The sequence below is a fragment of the Misgurnus anguillicaudatus genome, chromosome 24 (genome assembly GCF_027580225.2).
Source record: "Misgurnus anguillicaudatus chromosome 24, ASM2758022v2, whole genome shotgun sequence".
NCBI lineage: Eukaryota > Metazoa > Chordata > Actinopteri > Cypriniformes > Cobitidae > Misgurnus > Misgurnus anguillicaudatus.
In genome coordinates this window covers 3,797,632-3,816,049 of record NC_073360.2, presented here as the reverse complement: position 1 = coordinate 3,816,049, position 18,418 = coordinate 3,797,632, and the positions used below count along the sequence as shown (strand labels likewise).

General features: G+C 39.1%; 1 protein-coding gene and 1 long non-coding RNA gene across 2 annotated transcripts; one reads left to right on the top strand and one right to left on the bottom strand.

Annotated features, from left to right (window-relative positions):
* Window positions 1-403: 403 nt before the first annotated feature.
* LOC129437283 (olfactory receptor 51I2-like) lies at window positions 404-1,377 on the bottom strand. Its single transcript, XM_055195441.2, has one exon. It carries the CDS (start codon window positions 1,319-1,321, stop codon window positions 404-406), a length of 918 nt encoding a protein of 305 aa, XP_055051416.2. The 5' UTR covers window positions 1,322-1,377.
* A 14,107-nt stretch (window positions 1,378-15,484) lies between these two features.
* LOC141361610 (uncharacterized) lies at window positions 15,485-18,418 on the top strand. The gene is made up of 4 exons (XR_012367757.1): window positions 15,485-16,106; window positions 16,406-16,429; window positions 17,258-17,365; window positions 17,769-18,418. It is a non-coding gene; the product is annotated as an uncharacterized lncRNA (long non-coding RNA).

Genomic DNA, 18,418 nt, shown 5'->3' with positions numbered 1-18,418 from the left:
GACCTTTGGTAACTGCATCATCAAGTTACTATCTTGCTTTGGTAAAATGTAATCAATCCTATTTAATCCTATCAAATGTGTGATGTTGTTACAATTGTGAAAATCTGTGAGGTTCGACCTTCGGAATGAAGGGAGTTAACCAGTGATTAAAACCTAAATAAAAACAGGCCCGCAGGAAGACTCAAGTTGAGAGACAGTTGAATGTTTCCTGATGAGACATCTCAATCTGGGTTCTCCCTGCAGTATTTCTACCCCATTCCTGGTCTGAGTGCGTCGTATTCTTGTTAAGGTTCATAAGGATTTTAAACCTGACAACTTTTGATTTGCAAGGGTTACAATTCATTTAATCCACCATTAACATTCTGTGTAACATTTTATTTATTTGTGGATCACATCAGCACATCTACCTGGAGACCTTTATTAAGCAAATAATTTTTTTGCGAATATCAGTGAAATTTAAAGCATAAACAAGAGGGTTTAGGATTGGGGGTACAACAAGAAACTCCAGTGAAATAAAGATTGACAGCCCTGTTGGCATTTCTAAATTTACAATGCGACTTAATGTGACTTCACAAATAATGGCAATTGAGAAATTTAAAAGAATCACTATGTGTGGAATACAAGTTTGATAAGCTTTGCTTCTGAACTGTGATGAGCTTCTTTGACAAATGATAAGAATTTTAACATAAGAATATATTATTAAACATAATGGTATAACAGCAGATATAATCAACATAAAGAAACCCCAAACATTAATAATTAAACTGCTTGCACATGAGAGCTTAACAATTTCATAATTGTGACAGTACACCTTCCAAAGTTTGTTATCACACATTGTCAGTCTGGAAGTTAATAGAGCAGAGATACCAAGACAAAGCATTGGAAAAATCCAGTGAATAAATATTAAAACAGTTAGTACCGTCAAAGTTACTATGTTATGGTATCGTAAAGGTTTACAAATTGCTACAAATCTGTCAAATGCCATTAACATTAATGTTGCAAACTCATTTGCTAGATATGAGTAAATGACAAAACTCTGGATGATGCATGCTTCAGGGGAGATTATTTGTGTATCAGACAGCAAGTCTGACAACACCCTTGGAAAAAAGGCAGCTGTACCATACAAAGAGTTAATGGACATACAAGAAATCAGAATGTACATGGGTTGGTGTAATGTCCTTTCCAAACATATAGCAAGAATAATAAGGACATTTAGGATTATGATCACACAGTATAAAACAAACCCCAAAGTGAACAAAGCATATCTTATATGCCCAAGATTTTTAAACAACATAAAGTGAAAATATGTTTTATTTTCCATTAACACAGAATGATTTTATTGACCTCAGATTGTTTCTTGCCACAGTTGCTGTTCAGCTTCATCACGGGGGCCTAAAGACGAAAACATCAAGACATTAAAAACAATTTTACTGAACTGCTAAACAGGGTCTTTAACAGAATTAATAACACAGCAGTAGGGCTGTGCAAAAATATTAATACAGCTAACTATTGTGATAATGTTTTCCACGATAGTGTGTCGATATTTCGATCTCTACTATCGATATTTTACAGCCCCATCAAATCCCTCTGTGTGCATCAAACAACCTCCTCTGTCGCTGCTGTGGGTATCGCTGTCCAATTGTCTGTCATATACAGCCATTCACCCAATGTCTCAGAAGTTAGAGAAAATGGCAGAAAATTTATAAACCCCTGCAGCTTTCAAAGCCGACGTGTGGAATCATTTTGACATTTTTTATAAAAAACAAAAAAGTATTGCAATGTATCGCAGCATGCAGCGTATTGTATCGTTATCATGATACATTGTATCATGACTTATGTATCGTGATACGGTATGCATCATATTGTGAGGCCCTTGCCAATACCCAGCAGTATGTTTTTCTGTAAAGCTTTTTAAATTAATCCTACAAACCGTATACACATAAAAATTACTAGATGGTAGACATTTTAGTAATTTTACAAAAACAAAAAGTTATCAGCTAGGGATATCAACTCTATGTTATTGCCATACCGTCTGGGATATTCCTTGTAATGACCATCTAAGCATCCTTGAATAAACTAGTTACTTACTTCAGATGGTGCTGCTTCTGTTGTTTTAGAGGAGCTTTGGGTCACCAGTATGCGCTTGTATTTTTATACCATGTAACATGTCTCAGAAGACACATCTGGCTTATTTTGCATAAAGAGGACAGCCCTTCTCGTGATATCACCAAGCAATCTTTTGATATGTTCTTTTGCCCATGTCTTTATGATTATAATTTTGAGAATAATTTCTAGACATCAATCTATTCCACAGGCAGGAAATAACTGGGACAGATGGCTAGTTCATCACAGGGCATCATTAGCTTCCCTGCTTTAAAAAAAAAACAATAGATACCATCAAAGAAATTCTATTGGTTTTATTGGGAATTTTATTGGTTCTAATGGAATATGGCCTAAAACACACTACAGTGTAGTGGTTTTAATGGCAAAAGCTAATGATTCCTATTGGCATTTTAATGGAAACCATTAGAATTTTCTGTAATAGTTTTATTGTTTTTTTTCAGCCGGGTTGTATGGTTCCATGGACAACATCTACAGAATGAATTGTTTTATTAAACACTAAAGACTAAACTTTCCTAAACCCTGACCTTTCTTTCTTTCTTTGATGCTAAGTCATCAATTACTTTTTCATAAGAAATCTGCCCAGCATTTGCATGGTTATTACTGATTTGCCTACCCTAAGCAAGTGGTCTCCCCCTTACGAAAAATTAACCATGGTTATATTGTGGTAAAAGTGTAGTAACCATGTTTTTTTGGTGTATTGATTACTATCAGCAAAACCATGGTTTTACTACACTAACTATGGTTTTACTATGGTTTTTAAAAAACATGATTGTCAAAACCATTGTTATTTTGTAGTTACTATGGTTTTACTACAGTAACCATAGTTTTTTGGTTTTAACTGTAGTAAAACCATGGTTAATTTTCGTAAGGGCCAACATGGTGCCTGCGGAGAGTCTATGAGTTGGCCTCCCAAGGACATTCTAGTAATAGCCTCATTTTTAATATTTATTTATTACATTATATTAGCAAATAAAATAACAGAAAAGTAAAAAAGTGAAACAAAAATGTTTTGAGCAGACTCCCAAGGACATTCTAGTAATAGCCTCATTTTTAATATTTATTTATTACATTATATTAGCAAATAAAATAACAGAAAAGTAAAAAAGTGAAACAAAAATGTTTTGAGCAGATATGAAAAAGTACCCCACCAGATTGCTTTATCTACTGTGGTAGCCCTTATTCACAAAAAGGTTAGTGACCCTTCCCCAAAATCAACTAAGGTATTATTGTGGCAAAACCTAATGCTGGGTTAGTTGTAACACGGACTGTTTACATTGTTGCACAAGGTTGAGCTTTTTCATTTTCCAGTATTTTTTTCACGCTGCCAAAAGAAGATCTCCCACAAATTATTGGAAATGTTTAATGTTTTTCCTTAGAGTTGTTGAGTGTTTTGGGGTTTCTAAGTTGGGTGTGTAAGATACCAAATCCATTTTCACCCAGCGGGGTTAGTTGAAACGCTGTGTTACAACTAACCCCTCAACACTTACGATATGAAAACCGCTAACGTTAGAGTAATTCTTGCCGTTGTTTTAAATAGGCTACACACAAATGATTGCTGGCTGCCAACAAAATAAATGTGCCTGTCTTATCAAAAATCGTGTGTCAATGTATTTTTGTTCATATCTTAAATATTGATTGAATAAGGTCATGTCAAAGTTTGAAATCATAATGAAATGAATGGCTAAAATCAGACTTTGATGCTCATTATTTCAGAATTTGATTTTGAAACTGTAGTATGATTATTACAGACTGGGTCACATATAAACAAATGTTTTGTCATAATTGTGCTGCTTTTTCTCGCATATACGTGTGTGTTGCTTATGTAAAATTATAATAAATCAAACTCAAATATTTTTTGAATGATTGAGCCAAAACCAAAAAGCGTTAGGTTGTGCCCCGCTTTCCCCTATATCATGCGGCACCACAAGAACTGACAAGAGGATGACATCACACTACTGCGAGAGCGATTCGAAATCAGAATTCTCTGTACATAGCCACTAAATAGACAGACTACGAATAACCCATATTTAGCCCAGACAACCTTACATTTAATTATATGTTGTTTTTGGCAAAATAACGTGCAAGATGTATGATATTTCATCATGTATGCAGTCACCAGTAAATTCAAGGTATTTGGTTTTCCATTTTTGCCCTTGTGGGATGCATGACATCATATCATCAAATGCAACTAAACTGCATTAGGATAATTTTTGCTGTCATGCAAGTTAAACAAAATGCAGTTACAACTCCTTACCGCTAGATGGCAGTGGTACCGAGACATGATGGCAAAGAAACATTTCCACTATTTCAAAAATCAACATCAGCGAGCATAACATTAACCAGCAGCCAGGAGGAAAGCAAACCGCACACTACAACATTGGTTTGGCCTTGCGTTTTTAATAATTTTTAACGTATTTATTTACTTTATTTGTTAAACCTAAACAGTATAAACTGGACACAATGTAATGCTGCGTTTACACCAACCGCGGTGAGGCATGAAGCGCAAGTGATTTAAATGCTAAGTCAATGTGAAGAAGCGTTGACGCAAGTCTGAAGGTCCTGCGGCGCGGATGAGGCGTTTGGTGCGGTGCGGAAGACGTGTTCCACCTCATGCGCGAATTGAGCGTTGTGCAGGGTACGCGCGAATTGTGCTTTTTGTGCATTTTGTGTTTGACGCGAATTGCTGGCTGACGCCCGAGTTGAATACTTTGAACTTTGATGGAATTTCGTGCCGCATTACCCAATCAAGAGCCTGCTTGCTGCTGTGGAGGCAGCCCGCCTGGAGTCACTCATTCAACCTGAAGGAACGCTTGATATTGGCCGAAGCAGTCACCCGGAGCTATACGACACAAGTTCTTATTTCTATAGAGACAAGAAAAAAAGGACCTTGCTTGGAAGAGCGTCAGTGAGGACATCGGGCAACCTGGTAAGTTGTTATACACATTTCACTTTTGAGTCACATGACGTTTATCGACCTGCGCCGTTTATTTTCCCCCTATAGTAAGGTTACCAAATACAAACCAGTAACTCTCTCGATAAATGCACAATCAACATCAGTCATCTTGCAAACAGACAACCGCATTGCACTTGCCCCTCCCACAAGAAGAGGATTTTGCCTCTAACTCGCGTCAAATGCTTGCTTTTTCCGCGCGTCTACTCCACTCTACACGCGCGAATGCATTCAAACTGTTCAAGCGGCAAACTAGGCACGGTAGACGCGATTTTGACGCCTGAAACGTGGTTGGTGTAAACGCACCATAATAAAACAGTGGAGTTGAATGTACTAGTCTATCTACACTGAAGATTAACATTAGTAATTAAGTAGGCAGCTTTTTAGTAACAGCAGTAACTTAGCTAAGTTATCACTGTGTCACAGGTCGGAGCGGACCACAGATGTTATGAGTCAGGCCCCTCCCTAGTATACAGAGTATAAGTATAATTAAAAGTAAACTTTATTTAAATTAATTAAAATACTGTGGGGAAGGGGAAAGGGGGAAGTTAAAATGATTCTCCTTCTGCTCTCCAGATAGGTCTTCCAGGAGGGGGGAGACAGGGGGGACGAGGCTCCTTTAACTTGGTCTCTTGAACCCGTGGCGCCCTCCTCTTCTCCTGGAGGCAGAATTAAAAGAGACACAGTCAATGCTTGATCCAGTACAAGATGGCTACCTGACACTGAATGTTGCAGAGGTCGACGGGGGTGAACTCAATCCTCTCGTGTCCTCCAAGTAACTGAGACTCTTTTTTCTCGCCCTGTAGGCTCTCTACTGTGGACAGAGATGGGTACTTCCCAGTCGACGGGGATGGTTTGACGTGGTGGGTCCTTTTCTGTGAACAGAGGTAAGTATTACACAGGTGACTGGGACTTTCACTTCTCACTCCTCAGGCTCTTTACTGTAAACGGAGGTAAGTATTACACAGGTGACTGGGACTTTTCACTTCTCACTCTTCAGGTTCTCTACTGTAAACAGAGGTAAGTATTACACAGGTGACTGTGACTTTTCACTTCTCACTCTTCAGGTTCGTGGCTGTAAACAGAGGTGAGTATTACACAGGTGACTGGGACTTCTACATCTCACTCCTCAGGTTCTTGGCTGTAAACAGAAGTGAGTATTACACAGGTGGCTGGGACTTTTCCTTCTCGCTCAACACAATGTTTACTTCACACAACTTTCACTCTGGGGCAGTGGACTTACAGGGCGATGTTCGAACACAGTGTGTAGCTGACTCGCAGGCCTCCAGAAGGGCAGGGGTAGCACACGGCCTACCTGAGGCTCCCTGTGCGTCGAGAGTATGTTGGGTACGGTCGTGCAGAGCAGAACGCTTCCCTTGCTCCTCCTCCACTTACGGTTCCAGAGATACTGAGCAGGGGCGAACCTTTAAAGAGGCTCCACACAAGGATGGTTATTGCACACTGACGTTATAGCAGTAACCCTTCGTCCAAGGACAATAACTACAGAATGGTTTACTCACACTGGTTTGCAAGTATTCTTCACCACTGCCCTTTCAGAGCCTGAAAGGATCCGTCAATCTAGACAGGAGGTCCTATTTACATCTGCCTTTGAACCACACTCCTCTAGCCTCAACGTGCTGTAATCTCCTCACGACTCCTCTGACCTTGAAGTGGCTTCTGTCGACACAAGCACAGCAATACACTGCAAGCTTTTAAGTGTACACACTCACAATGAAGACAAGGACTCACCCACGGCACTCCACACACTTTAAGTGAACTAAGGACGGAGCCAAAAATCGACCCAGGTTCGTCGTGTGGTTTGTTGGGCGTTGTTCTTAGCGGAGGGGAAAAGCACCTGAATGATGGACGCCGGACCTCCTGCGTTTGCTTCTAATTATACTCCTCGGCTCACCCACGCTTCTCTCCACTGTGGGGCCGCAAATCTATTCATCCAACTCACAGCACCCTTAGGTAATATACCCTCTTCCACTCTACACAGTACAATGTATGACGTTACTCACGTGCGATGACAATACTTCACAAAGCTGGCTTCCTACGTTGGCTTCTAGTATTATTCCCCGGCTCGCCCACGCTTCTCTCCACAGTGGCAAGGCAAGGCAAGGCAAGTTTATTTGTATAGCACATTTCATACACAGAGGTCATTCAAAGTGCTTTACATAGAAATGAGAAAACAATATATAAAAGAGAAAAAAGATAATGTAAAAATAATAGATACACAACAAAATCACAATAAAAACAAAGATACATGAGAATTTAGAATAACAATTAAAGAAAATAAATGTGATTTTAATAAAAACACTTTAAAATGTTAAAAAGAGAAAAACAGAAGTAAAAGTGACTTGAGTTAAAAGTGCAGTCAGTGTGAAGCAGCACAGTGCTCATTCAGTAAATGCAGAGTTAAACAGATGTGTTTTTAATCTAGATTTAAAAGTGTTTACTGTTGAAGCACATCTGATCTCTTCTGGAAGCTGATTCCAGCTAGAGGTGGCATAATAACTAAATGCTGATGCACCTTGTTTTGAGTGAACCCTTGGTATTTCTAACTGACCTGATCCTAATGATCTGAGTAATCTTTTAGGTTTATATACAGTTAGCATATCTGTCATGTATTTGGGTCCTAAGCCATGAAGTGATTTATAAACGAGTAACAATACTTTAAAATCTATTCTAAATGTAACAGGAAGCCAGTGTAAGGACCTGAGGACTGGAGTAATGTGTTCAGATTTTTTGGTTCTGGTCAGAATTCTGGCAGCAGTGTTTTGTATGAGCTGCAGCTGTCTAATGGTCTTTTTTGGGATTCCCGTAAGAAGTCCATTGCCGTAATCCACCCTGCTGGTGATGAAAGCATGAACAAGTTTCTCTAAGTCCCGTCTTGATACAAAACAGCTAATTTTCATCAGTTATTTTCATCAATGCATTTACATAGAAAGTCAATGGGGCTGTAGTCATTAGGTGACAGGGCTAAGTATATCTGGGTGTCATCTGCATAGCTGTGGTAAGCAATTTGGTTCTTTTTCATTATTTGACCAAGTGGGAGCATATACAAATTAAACAGAAGCGGTGCAAGAATTGAACCCTGTGGGACTCCACATGTCATGGATGTCCACTCAGATTTATGGTTACCTATGTTCACATAGTAACCTCTTCCTTGTAGGTATGTTTTAAACCATTTGAGGACCATCCCAGAGAGCCCTACCCAGTTTTCCAGTCTATGTAAGAGTATGGTGTGATCTACTGTGTCAAAGGCAGCACTAAGATCTAGTAGCACCAGCACTGATATTTTACCTGAATCAAAGTTTAAGCGAATATCATTTATTATCTTTATGAGCACTGTCTCTGTGCTGTGATGCTGACGGAAACCAGATTGAAAATTGTCCAGATGGCCATTTGAGTTTAAGAATTTGTTCAGCTGATTAAAAATAACCTTTTCAATGATCTTGCCTATAAACGGAAGATTTGAGATTGGTCTGTAGTTGCTAAGTATGGTTTTGTCTAGGTTACTCTTTTTTAGGAGAGGCTTAAAAACTGCTGTTTTTGATGACTCTGGAAAGGTGCCTGTGATTAGAGAGGTATTTACTATTTTTAAGAGGTCAGTTTCTAAGCAGTTAAGTACCTTTTTGAGAAAAGATGTGGGGAGCGTGTCAAGGCTGCTAGTTGATGCTTTAAGATGTTGTACTGTTTCTTCCAAGGTTTTTATATCAATTATGTCAAATTCTGAGAGAATGGCTAATTTCTGAGGTTGTTGCAATGATATCTGACTGATCACAGTACAATATGAGGCTGTATTGATCGCCATTCTGATATTACTGATCTTCTCAGAGAAAAAGGTTGCAAACTCATTGCATTTGTTGTCAGAGAGCATTTCACTAGGAACTTGATTTGGGGGGTTTGTTAGGGTGTTTTCACATATACACTGTTTAGGTCGGCTCAAATGACGTGTCGCTCCGAGTACGGTGCGTTTGGGTCAGTGTGAACACAACAGCCGCACGGGGGTGCGAACTAACGGGCCGCTCCTAGACCGCTCTAAACTGGTGGTCTCGGAGCGACTGTCGCCGAACTCTGGGGCGACCCACCTGTGGTGTGAACACTGCCGAACCTCGGACCGAACCAAATACAGGAAGTTCTCCACATGTTTGAGCCACTGGGTTTCCGTTGTGACGTGAGCCGGGTGTTATATTGTGGGTTAACAACAAACAAGCCAATCTGGTCCGTTGCAGAGAGATTCGCTGTCTCCTTTACGTTTGAGCTGATGATTTTATAAATGCATAGCTGTCCTCCACACACAAATAGTGACATTACGGGCTTTTTAGCAAACGGCTCCGTGAGAAAAGCTTTAATAGAACAGCTACGCAATTTCGCGTTAAAGCAAAGAAACTTCGCAAAGACGTGCATCGTTTATCTCCACATCTTGATAGCTGCGCTCTCCCTGTCAGGCTGGTTGTCATGGAAACGTGGGGGTGGTCATGAGACGGTAAGAGCTGTCAGAGACCAATGACAGCGCTGACTGTTGTCACATGGCATACGGTGCGGCATTTCGAGTAAAGTAAAAAATATATATATGTGAACACGGACCGCACTAACTGAAAAATGATACAATGTATTTTGGTGCGCTCCGAGGCCGCACCACGGTGCGCACCAACATATGTGAAAACAACCTTAGTCTCTCTACAGTAGCAAAAAGAGTGTGAGTGTTGTTTATGTTTTTGTTTATAATGTTTGAAAAGAAGGTCTGTCTAGCTGTGCCTAGTTCTACATTGAAAGCACGAAGACTGTCCTTATAGATGCTATAATGTACTTCAAGTTTTGTTTTTCACCACATACGTTCAGCTTTTCTGCATGTTCTTTTCATGTGCTGTACTGCTGTTGTGTTTCTCCAGGGTGCTTTACGTCTGCCAGTGATCACCCTGACCTTTACTGGAGCTATACCATCAATGGCATCTTTAACTTTTATGTTAAAGCTTTCAAGGAGAACATCAACAGAGTCTGCCGATATGTTTGGCAACATTGATATAGCATTCATAAATACCTCACTGGTGTTCTCATTTATGAACCTTTTTTTAACATAGACAGATCTAGCATCAGTGGCAGCACAGATCAATAAATCAAAGTAAACACAGAAATGGTCAGATAGGGCTTCATCCTTGATTACAGTGGATGAAATGTTTAGACCCTTGCTAATGAGCAGATCAAGAGTGTGTCCCCGATTGTGTGTAGGACCTTCCACGTGCTGGGTCAGATCAAAAGTGTTTAAAACATTTAACAGTTCAATTGCAGCATTGTTTTCTGCATTGTCTATATGAATATTAAAATCTCCAGCAATAACAAAATTATCAAATTCAGAGGAAATTGTTGATAAAAGTTCTGTGAATTCATCAACAAATGCTGAGGTGTATTTGGGAGGTCTATAAATAATTGTAAACAGAATGCGTGGTGTACCTTTTAAAGCAATACACAAATATTCAAAAGACTGGTAATCACCAAGTAACACTTGCTTGCATTGAAAGGCATCTTTGAATAAAGCAGCTATTCCTCCACCTCTTCTAACAGCTCTACAGACATTTATAAAGGTAAAGTTGGGTGGGGCTGATTCATTGAGGACTGTAGCACTGCAGCTGTCATCTAACCAAGTTTCATTTAGAAACATAAAGTCCAGGTTGTTAGTGGTGATAAGATCATTAACTAAAAAGGATTTGTTCTTTAGTGAACGGATGTTCAAAAGTGCTAACTTAACAGTAACTGGTTTTGGTTTGGCTTTGGTGGTTGAGGAGCCCGCCGTTTCTTGGTTGATATTTGGGGACTCGCAGCAATAGAGTGGGAGAGCTTTGTTCCAGCAGATACCAGTTTCTCCATTTTGTCTGAAAAGCCCAGAAGTGGTGATGTTGGAGAGAGGGAGAGAGAGTGTGACGACATCAGCTGTGATTCTGGTGTTCCTGAAGGCTGGGAGGGAGTGTTATCATTCCTCTGGTCATTATCAACAGAAACGTCCTTGGGTGTTGATTCACAATCCAGCTGTAGCGAGGTCTGTGGGCAGGGCTCAGCCTGAGCTGTGTCTGTGAACAGTAGTTGTGACTGCAGAGTTTTATCCTTGTCATCTGAATGTCCATCCAGGTGCTGGTGTAAAATCCTGTGGTCATTTCCGCTGTTCAGTAGTGGACTGGCACACTCAGCTGATGGATGATGCATGGAGAAAAAGATATTGTCTTTAAGCAACCTAGCACCTAGTTTGTTTGGGTGGATTCCATCTGTGTTAAAAAGTTGCCTTTGGCTCCAGAAGATATTGAAATTGTCAATGTAATTCAGTCCTCTCATAGTGCAGGTTTTTTTGCAGCCATGAATTTAAACTTAGTAGCCGAGAAAACATATTTGTTCCCCGGGCTGGGAGAGGTCCACTGATGAAAGATTTAACTTTCAGTCTTGCAAGTGTTTCAAAAAGTTCATTGAAATCCACCTTAAGGAGCTCAGACTGCTCTTTCCGAATATCATTCTTTCCCACATGTATGACAATCCGACAGACAGACTTATGTTTCATCAGAATGTTGCAAAGTTCCTTGTTAACATCAGAAACCATTGCATGAGGAAAACAGTAGGTACAGGTAGCCTTGCTTTCAAAGTTTCTGATAATATTGTCACCCACTATCAGCGTGCTTGGCTCAGCTGCTGTCTGAGCGGAGCGCCGCTGCCTGTATGATATTGAGTGTCTGTTAGCTCTGTAAGCTACTGACTGATGTGATCTGTGTCCATTTACATTTGGGGATTCTTCACCCAAACTCATTAGTGCTTCAAATCTATTTTCAAGCCGTACAGGGGGTGGTAGAATACCAATATTGGCTGCTCGAGTTGTACCCATATCTGAGGTTGATGATGCTAATGCAGCAATTTGTGACACTCGTGACAGTCTAATGTCTTGAGCACTTTTGGGTCTTGCACCCTGTTTATGCCATCGGTTTGTGTCCTCAATTACTTTAGGTTTCTCTGAGCTCACTATGACCTGTTTATAAGCATTAGGTTCACAGGACTCACCAGCTTTATGTTGAGAAGGACCACGATGAAGCTCCGCTGTATGTTCTGGCAGGGTCGGCAGCGCCACAAGTAACTTTGTTTCGAGAACCGCAATCTTTTGTAAAAGTCTGTGGCAGTTTAAGCAGCAGGTGGATTGAGATCCAAAAGAAGGCATTTTTTCTTCTTTTCTTCTGTTCGAGTGTGGGCAGCTGTGTTGTCCTGTTTTAGGATTGTCAGCTGCCGGCAATAGCAGACTGGTAGACTGCTATGATAGAAACCCCAAGTTGTTGAATATTCCAAATATCAATATAGTTCCAGGAATTTGTAGTTTTAGTTTGAGAGCCCAATTGTTTAGTTTGAGCACTGTGCTGAACTGCTGGTAGTTGAATCAAAAGATAAAAGCGAAAAAGAAAAAGCGCAAAGCACAGAGCGCAAGTAAAAGCGTCTGAACACTAGCAAAGCTGACAAAGCCGCAAACCTATTCATCCAACTCACAGCACACGTTAGGTAATATACCATCTTCCACACTACACAGTACAATGTATGGTATTACTCACGTGTGATGACAATACTTCACAAAGCTGGTTTTCCTACGTTAGCTTCCAGTATTACTCCCCGGCTCACCCACGCTTCTCTCCACAGTGGGACCGAACACTGTTTGTTAAACTCACAATACACGTCAGCCAATACACTCTTCTCAATACTTCATGGTAAAATGTAAACTGTTACTCACACAACACTGATAACACTCTGCTGGTCTTGTTCCTTTTACAGCTTGTCCGCCGCTGTTGATCGTCCTTGACGATAGCTCCGGTGAGTAATCTCCAGTGTCACTGTTCCAATGACATCCAATCCTGAAAACACAACTGCATCATAACGGTGAACACTCTTCATATACTCAGCCCAGTGACTCGTATCCTTGGTACTTTCTTCACCCAGTAGAGGACAACCTCTGTTTTCTCCTGTAAGGACTTCGCCCAGGCCTCCACTCTTTCCACACCGGATCGGTTTGTGCAACCACACACAGCACAACAATGACAGAGAAAAAGCACCCCGTTTGTATTTCTAGGGCTCTTTTTATACTCCTTCTCTTCTATTCATTAGCCAATCTTCAACCGCGATGTTTATTACACACACCTGTGTCCAATCTGTCCCGATTTGCCCCTCGGAATCTACCGGAAGTTCCGGTGTTTGCGGTTAGTCATCCGGGTGGAAGCCATCCTCCACTTTTAGTTCCGCCCATGGAAAGTCACATTGTGACAACTGTGGTACTTACATTAGATACCTTGGCTGAGAAGTGCAAAACAACATTACAAAGTGTGAAACACTCATACGAAGCTTGAGACAAATTTACATTTTGGAAAAACATTTTTACCTATCATAAAATACAATTACATGGGAACAACACTTTTACCAAGGTGTAAGGGGCTGAATCCGAAATCCCATACTTACTGTGTAGGTACTGAATTTCACTGAGTACCCACTTAACATGCGCTAAGACAGTACGTACGTTCGCGTTAAGTATGGACAGCATCCGCCATGTTGACGTTATCATGCAACCTATGATGTAGTAGACTTGTTCGAGTTCATGCGAAACCACAAGAACCGACAGGAGATTGACATCACAATCAGACTTCTCCATATGATTTCGGGAATCGCTCTCACGGTACTTTGATGTCATCCACCTACAGCGGTGCATGAACTCGAACAAACCTAATAACAGACATGAAAACATATGCGTGTGTATGAGGGACAGGTGCACTAACACCTGATTGAATCAGTAACTTGACAACTCTACTACGGTCTCTGTTACAAATATATTACACATTATTTTGTAGTGGACAAAAATAAGTAAAACAAGCAGATTGTAATATAACACTCTGGGGTGGACTGCGGCACGGGCGCCGCAAGCTCTTTATTTTTCAATCACTCCGCAAAGAAACTTAGATAACTCTGCTGATTTTGGACATACAGATATGATTTATACATCATTTAAAACGTTAAAGTGTCTATTTTTTCCCGTTTTGTTCTCTCTCCCTCAGTGAAGTCCTTTCTCAAACAGGTCAGAAAAATAAACTGTAACTTAACGAATACTTGTCGTAGAAACAAAAGATAAATGTCTACATAATGCTTGGAATGTCAGCTTTTAAATGATGTAAGTGAGATCGAAAACATATATTGTCATTCGGTGTAAACTGTATGAAAAGGAGGACAAGTACCGTCTCTCTCTTGTTACCTGATTATCTGTAATGAGATGAGATCGCCACACCCCCGCGCCTTTGAAGTGAATGAGCAGAGATATCCATATGCATAACTCGTGCTTCCTGCAGTCAATGGATACGCAATTCACAATCCAGTCTCTCCATTCCTTGTTGTTTCATTCGAATGCACCAAACACGTCATCTGAATCCTTATTTACTTGCGTATGTGTGTCAATATCTCCAGAGTGTTTTCTTTGTTCTTCCGTCAAACATTTCACGCGAGGGGAACACACATACACAAACACGTGAGTCAGGAAACTCGATGCGGTTTTTGGTATTCTTATAAAATACGCGATTGCAAACAATACAATCCTTATTTAGTTGCGTCTAAGCGCATATCTCAGCACAGCAAGTTTATTAATCACAGGATCACTCGCGTGTGCACACATACTGCTTTCATGATCAACACGTGAGGTAATGGTGGCGGCTGTAAACAAACATTGATAAGTTTTTACATGCTTGTCCCTTGTTGTGTTTCTACTATAATGATTACAAAAACACAAATAAGAGTCCAGACAACGATAGGCAGTTTTTATTTTGAGCTGTTTACTGCACAAAAGTAAAACTCTCGCTGGCCAACCAAACACTACCCTGTGTTCATTTTTACGATGGCCAAATCAGTACCTTTACTAAGTAAATTCTTGTCGACAATTGATAATTGATTAACCGTTTACATACCTATTGGAAACTAAACAAAATTGTTTATTTTTTTGGCAGTGTATGCCTATATCTTAAGCCTCAAAAGAACAAAAGAGTTATTAAATAATTCCTTGTAAACAAAGAATGTCATAGAGGTTCTAAGTGATAGAGAATAAGTAAATAATTAATATATTTTAATATTTTTATCTACTATCTGAGCTATTAATTCTCTTTAGTTCTGTGAGATTAATAATTAGGAAGAATGCAATAGAAGTCCTTCTGACAGATATTTTGTAACTTTCACTATATTAATTTTATTGCTGTCATGTTTGTTCTTCAGGTGATGTTCTGATGACATATTTATGAATAAAGACATTGATTCTGATTGATAAAACACTTAAAATTCTACTTACAGTCACTTTAAAAAAATATATGCCATGTTGTGCTAATTGCATGTTGTTTTTTAAAGTTGACATATCTTAACATTTATGGAATTATATTTGTGTCAAATTAAACGCACGCAACTTTTGCAAAAACAAACAAAAATATACATTGATAAAAGAAAAAAACACTTTGAAAATAAAAACAATCAACTAACTAGCAAAAAAATTAACATCATCTTTAAATATACTGCATTCTTTGTTTATGGTTTTCTAAGTTTCACTTTCACTAAACATAGTTTTGAATGTGCTGCAAGTGTTTTCGTTTTCGCTTTCCAAGTTTTCGTTTGCGCTTCGCAAATTTACGTTCTCCATTTTGACACAAACCTCTCGTGAGGGGCGGGCTTAACACCGGTTCGCTCTTATTGGCTTGTGAGATTTTGATTGACAGCTCATTGAACCAGAACCCCGGAACAGAAGGTGGCGGTAGTGCACAAATAAGCTGGATGCAAACCGCTTTTAAAAATAACAAGAAGAAGACGATCGGACTATGGAGCTGCAAGAAGTCTAAACAAACGGTAAAAAGAGTATATTAAAGAACATTAATGACAAAACACGGATATTTTACACATCAGCAGAAGAATAACAATAGTTCAAGATGAGTAATCGGGAGGCTCACGGTATGGAGCATCAACATCATCCTCCTCGGCCGGACAATTGAGGCAGCATGAGGTAAGTTTGTAATAACTATAAAAATAAATAGAATAATTCCACTGCAAGTTTTATTCATGTGAAGACTGCAACAGTTGTGTTTCTCAAAGCAGAGCAAAGATCGTTACGTAACAGACCATTTGTTCCATAGTCTACTTTGGCACATATGTTAGGCTTACAATATGGATATGTGAAACGCAAAGATAATGATCTTTCTTTAGTTGTGGTTAGGTAAACAAGTCTATCTTTATTATTGTCCATACAAAAACAAATGTAAGATTTTAGCCTAATTCCGCTTTTCTTTTTATATTACTTATCAGGACCAAAGAGTGTCATTTCTCCAGGTAGGCACTGAACTAGTTCATGTTGTTCTCTGTATATAAAATACATTTTTAAAAGTGCTTTGCTTTGGTATATTTTTAGGTGTTTTTAGTTGATGTTTTTATTAGATTTGAAATGTAACAAGTTCAGCATAGAATTCATGTGTGAGAACATATTTTGCAGGGTATGTTAAGTTTAAATCAAATTTAATTCAAATCAATTAATCTTTAATGCACGTTTACAAGAGCACCGTGCTACATAAGGTTAAAATTAAGCCTTTGAAAGTGGTAGTCATGTTTGCTGTTACTGGTGGGACAGAAAGCTCTCTTTGAAACGAGGTGTATTAACAGCACTCTAAAAGTGCATATCTGCACCACATCTGGTGGTATTCAGCCTACCTGCCCTTAAAGGAGCATTTCACCCGTAGAAACAGTCATCTTTATTGAAAGTGCATCATATTTGTAGTCGAAATGTAACATACATTTCGAATTTGGTGCTTATTTGACTGAGAAAAGGGGTGTTTGTAGTCTCACCCCCTCAACAAAGATATTGGACTTCCTGCTTTCAACGATGCAAAATGATGATTTTTACATCATTGAAAGAAGGAAGTTCAACACTGAAATCTGTATTTCTCCTGTCTCAACGGCAACTGAGAAAATGATGCACGACCATTCAAAAACATTACTGGGGTTCTAACTATACAAAGATTAATGCAAATGGGTAAAGTGTCCCTTTAATGTAGAAATGCCACTTATTTGTTTTCCATAATACTTCACATGATGATTTACTATGGACAAAAAAAATGTATAAGCTACGATTTGACCATACTTCTCTATCTCTTTTTTTTTTAGAATTGAGCCTCTATGGTGTGATGTTTGGTCAGCCGTCTCTTGTACTATGAAGAACTGCAATGGAAGAAGTGACAGTGCTTGATTCGGCAGGTGAACTGCACCTATTTTGTAAGACCAGATTTAATTTTAGAATATTTATCAAGAATAAATGTTTCATTTTTCATCTTTTTTTAATTCAGAATTCTAGCGGGGTAGATGGCATGACATTAAACTATTAATAAACAACAACAAAAAAAACAACACTGTAATAATACATCCTTCCCCCAAGTCATTACTCATTATCATAGTAAGTAGTGTGCTGTCCCCTTCCCCTTAAAGCAAATGTGGTCTCAAGACTCATCCAATACCATATGTTACATGAGATTGAAATGACGTGAAGTAAATATCAGGATTTTTATTCTTGACATTCATGTACTTGCATATAGTTACTTTGGCATTATGTAATTATGGGTCCTTAGAAATTTATCAAACTAAATTTGGGTAGCATTATAACACATTGTTTCTTTTTCAGATGGTGGAACAACTTTTTTAAGAGGACATTGTTGACATTGTCACAGAGGATGATGGGGTGGTCGTGGTGCCAGAGATCTATTGTCCTTTGTCTGACCAAAAGCCTTTGATATCACCATTGAATGTCCAGGAGTTATACCAACAGACACTCGATGTCATCCAAAGACTCTGCTCCATTTAAATTGTAAAAGTCATTTTTATGTTTGAAAGATGAAGTTGGTTCACAGATGTACTTTTCCTTTAAAACAATTTCCCATTTGTAATCACAATGGAGACACATCTCTGACTGCTGGGCTTCCCCTCTTATTGTGTTCTGATTCATATGCATCTGCAGGGTTATTCATGCCAACACTTTATACTGTTGTGCTGGTAATTTATCTTTATATATCATGCCTTCTCACTGCGTCTGCCAGCCTGTGCTTTACATATCTGAGAGTCAACGCAGCTGAACATTAAGGACAAATGCAATGCAAGACGTTATGCATGTTATATATCGGCATATGGATGATTAGATTAGAAACTGCTTTCTGTTTGTGTGTTTAAACATCACATGACATAGAAAATCTACTGTCTTCCATTTTCTGTTGTGTAATAATTCATAGGAAAATCACTTAAAACCATTCAATCATTTATTTTGGGAAATAACTTTTT

What these genes read in the sequence shown, in the direction of transcription:
- LOC129437283 (XM_055195441.2), bottom strand. Translation starts at nt 1,321, where the DNA reads ATGGAAAATAAAACATATTTTCACTTTATGTTGTTTAAAAATCTTGGG.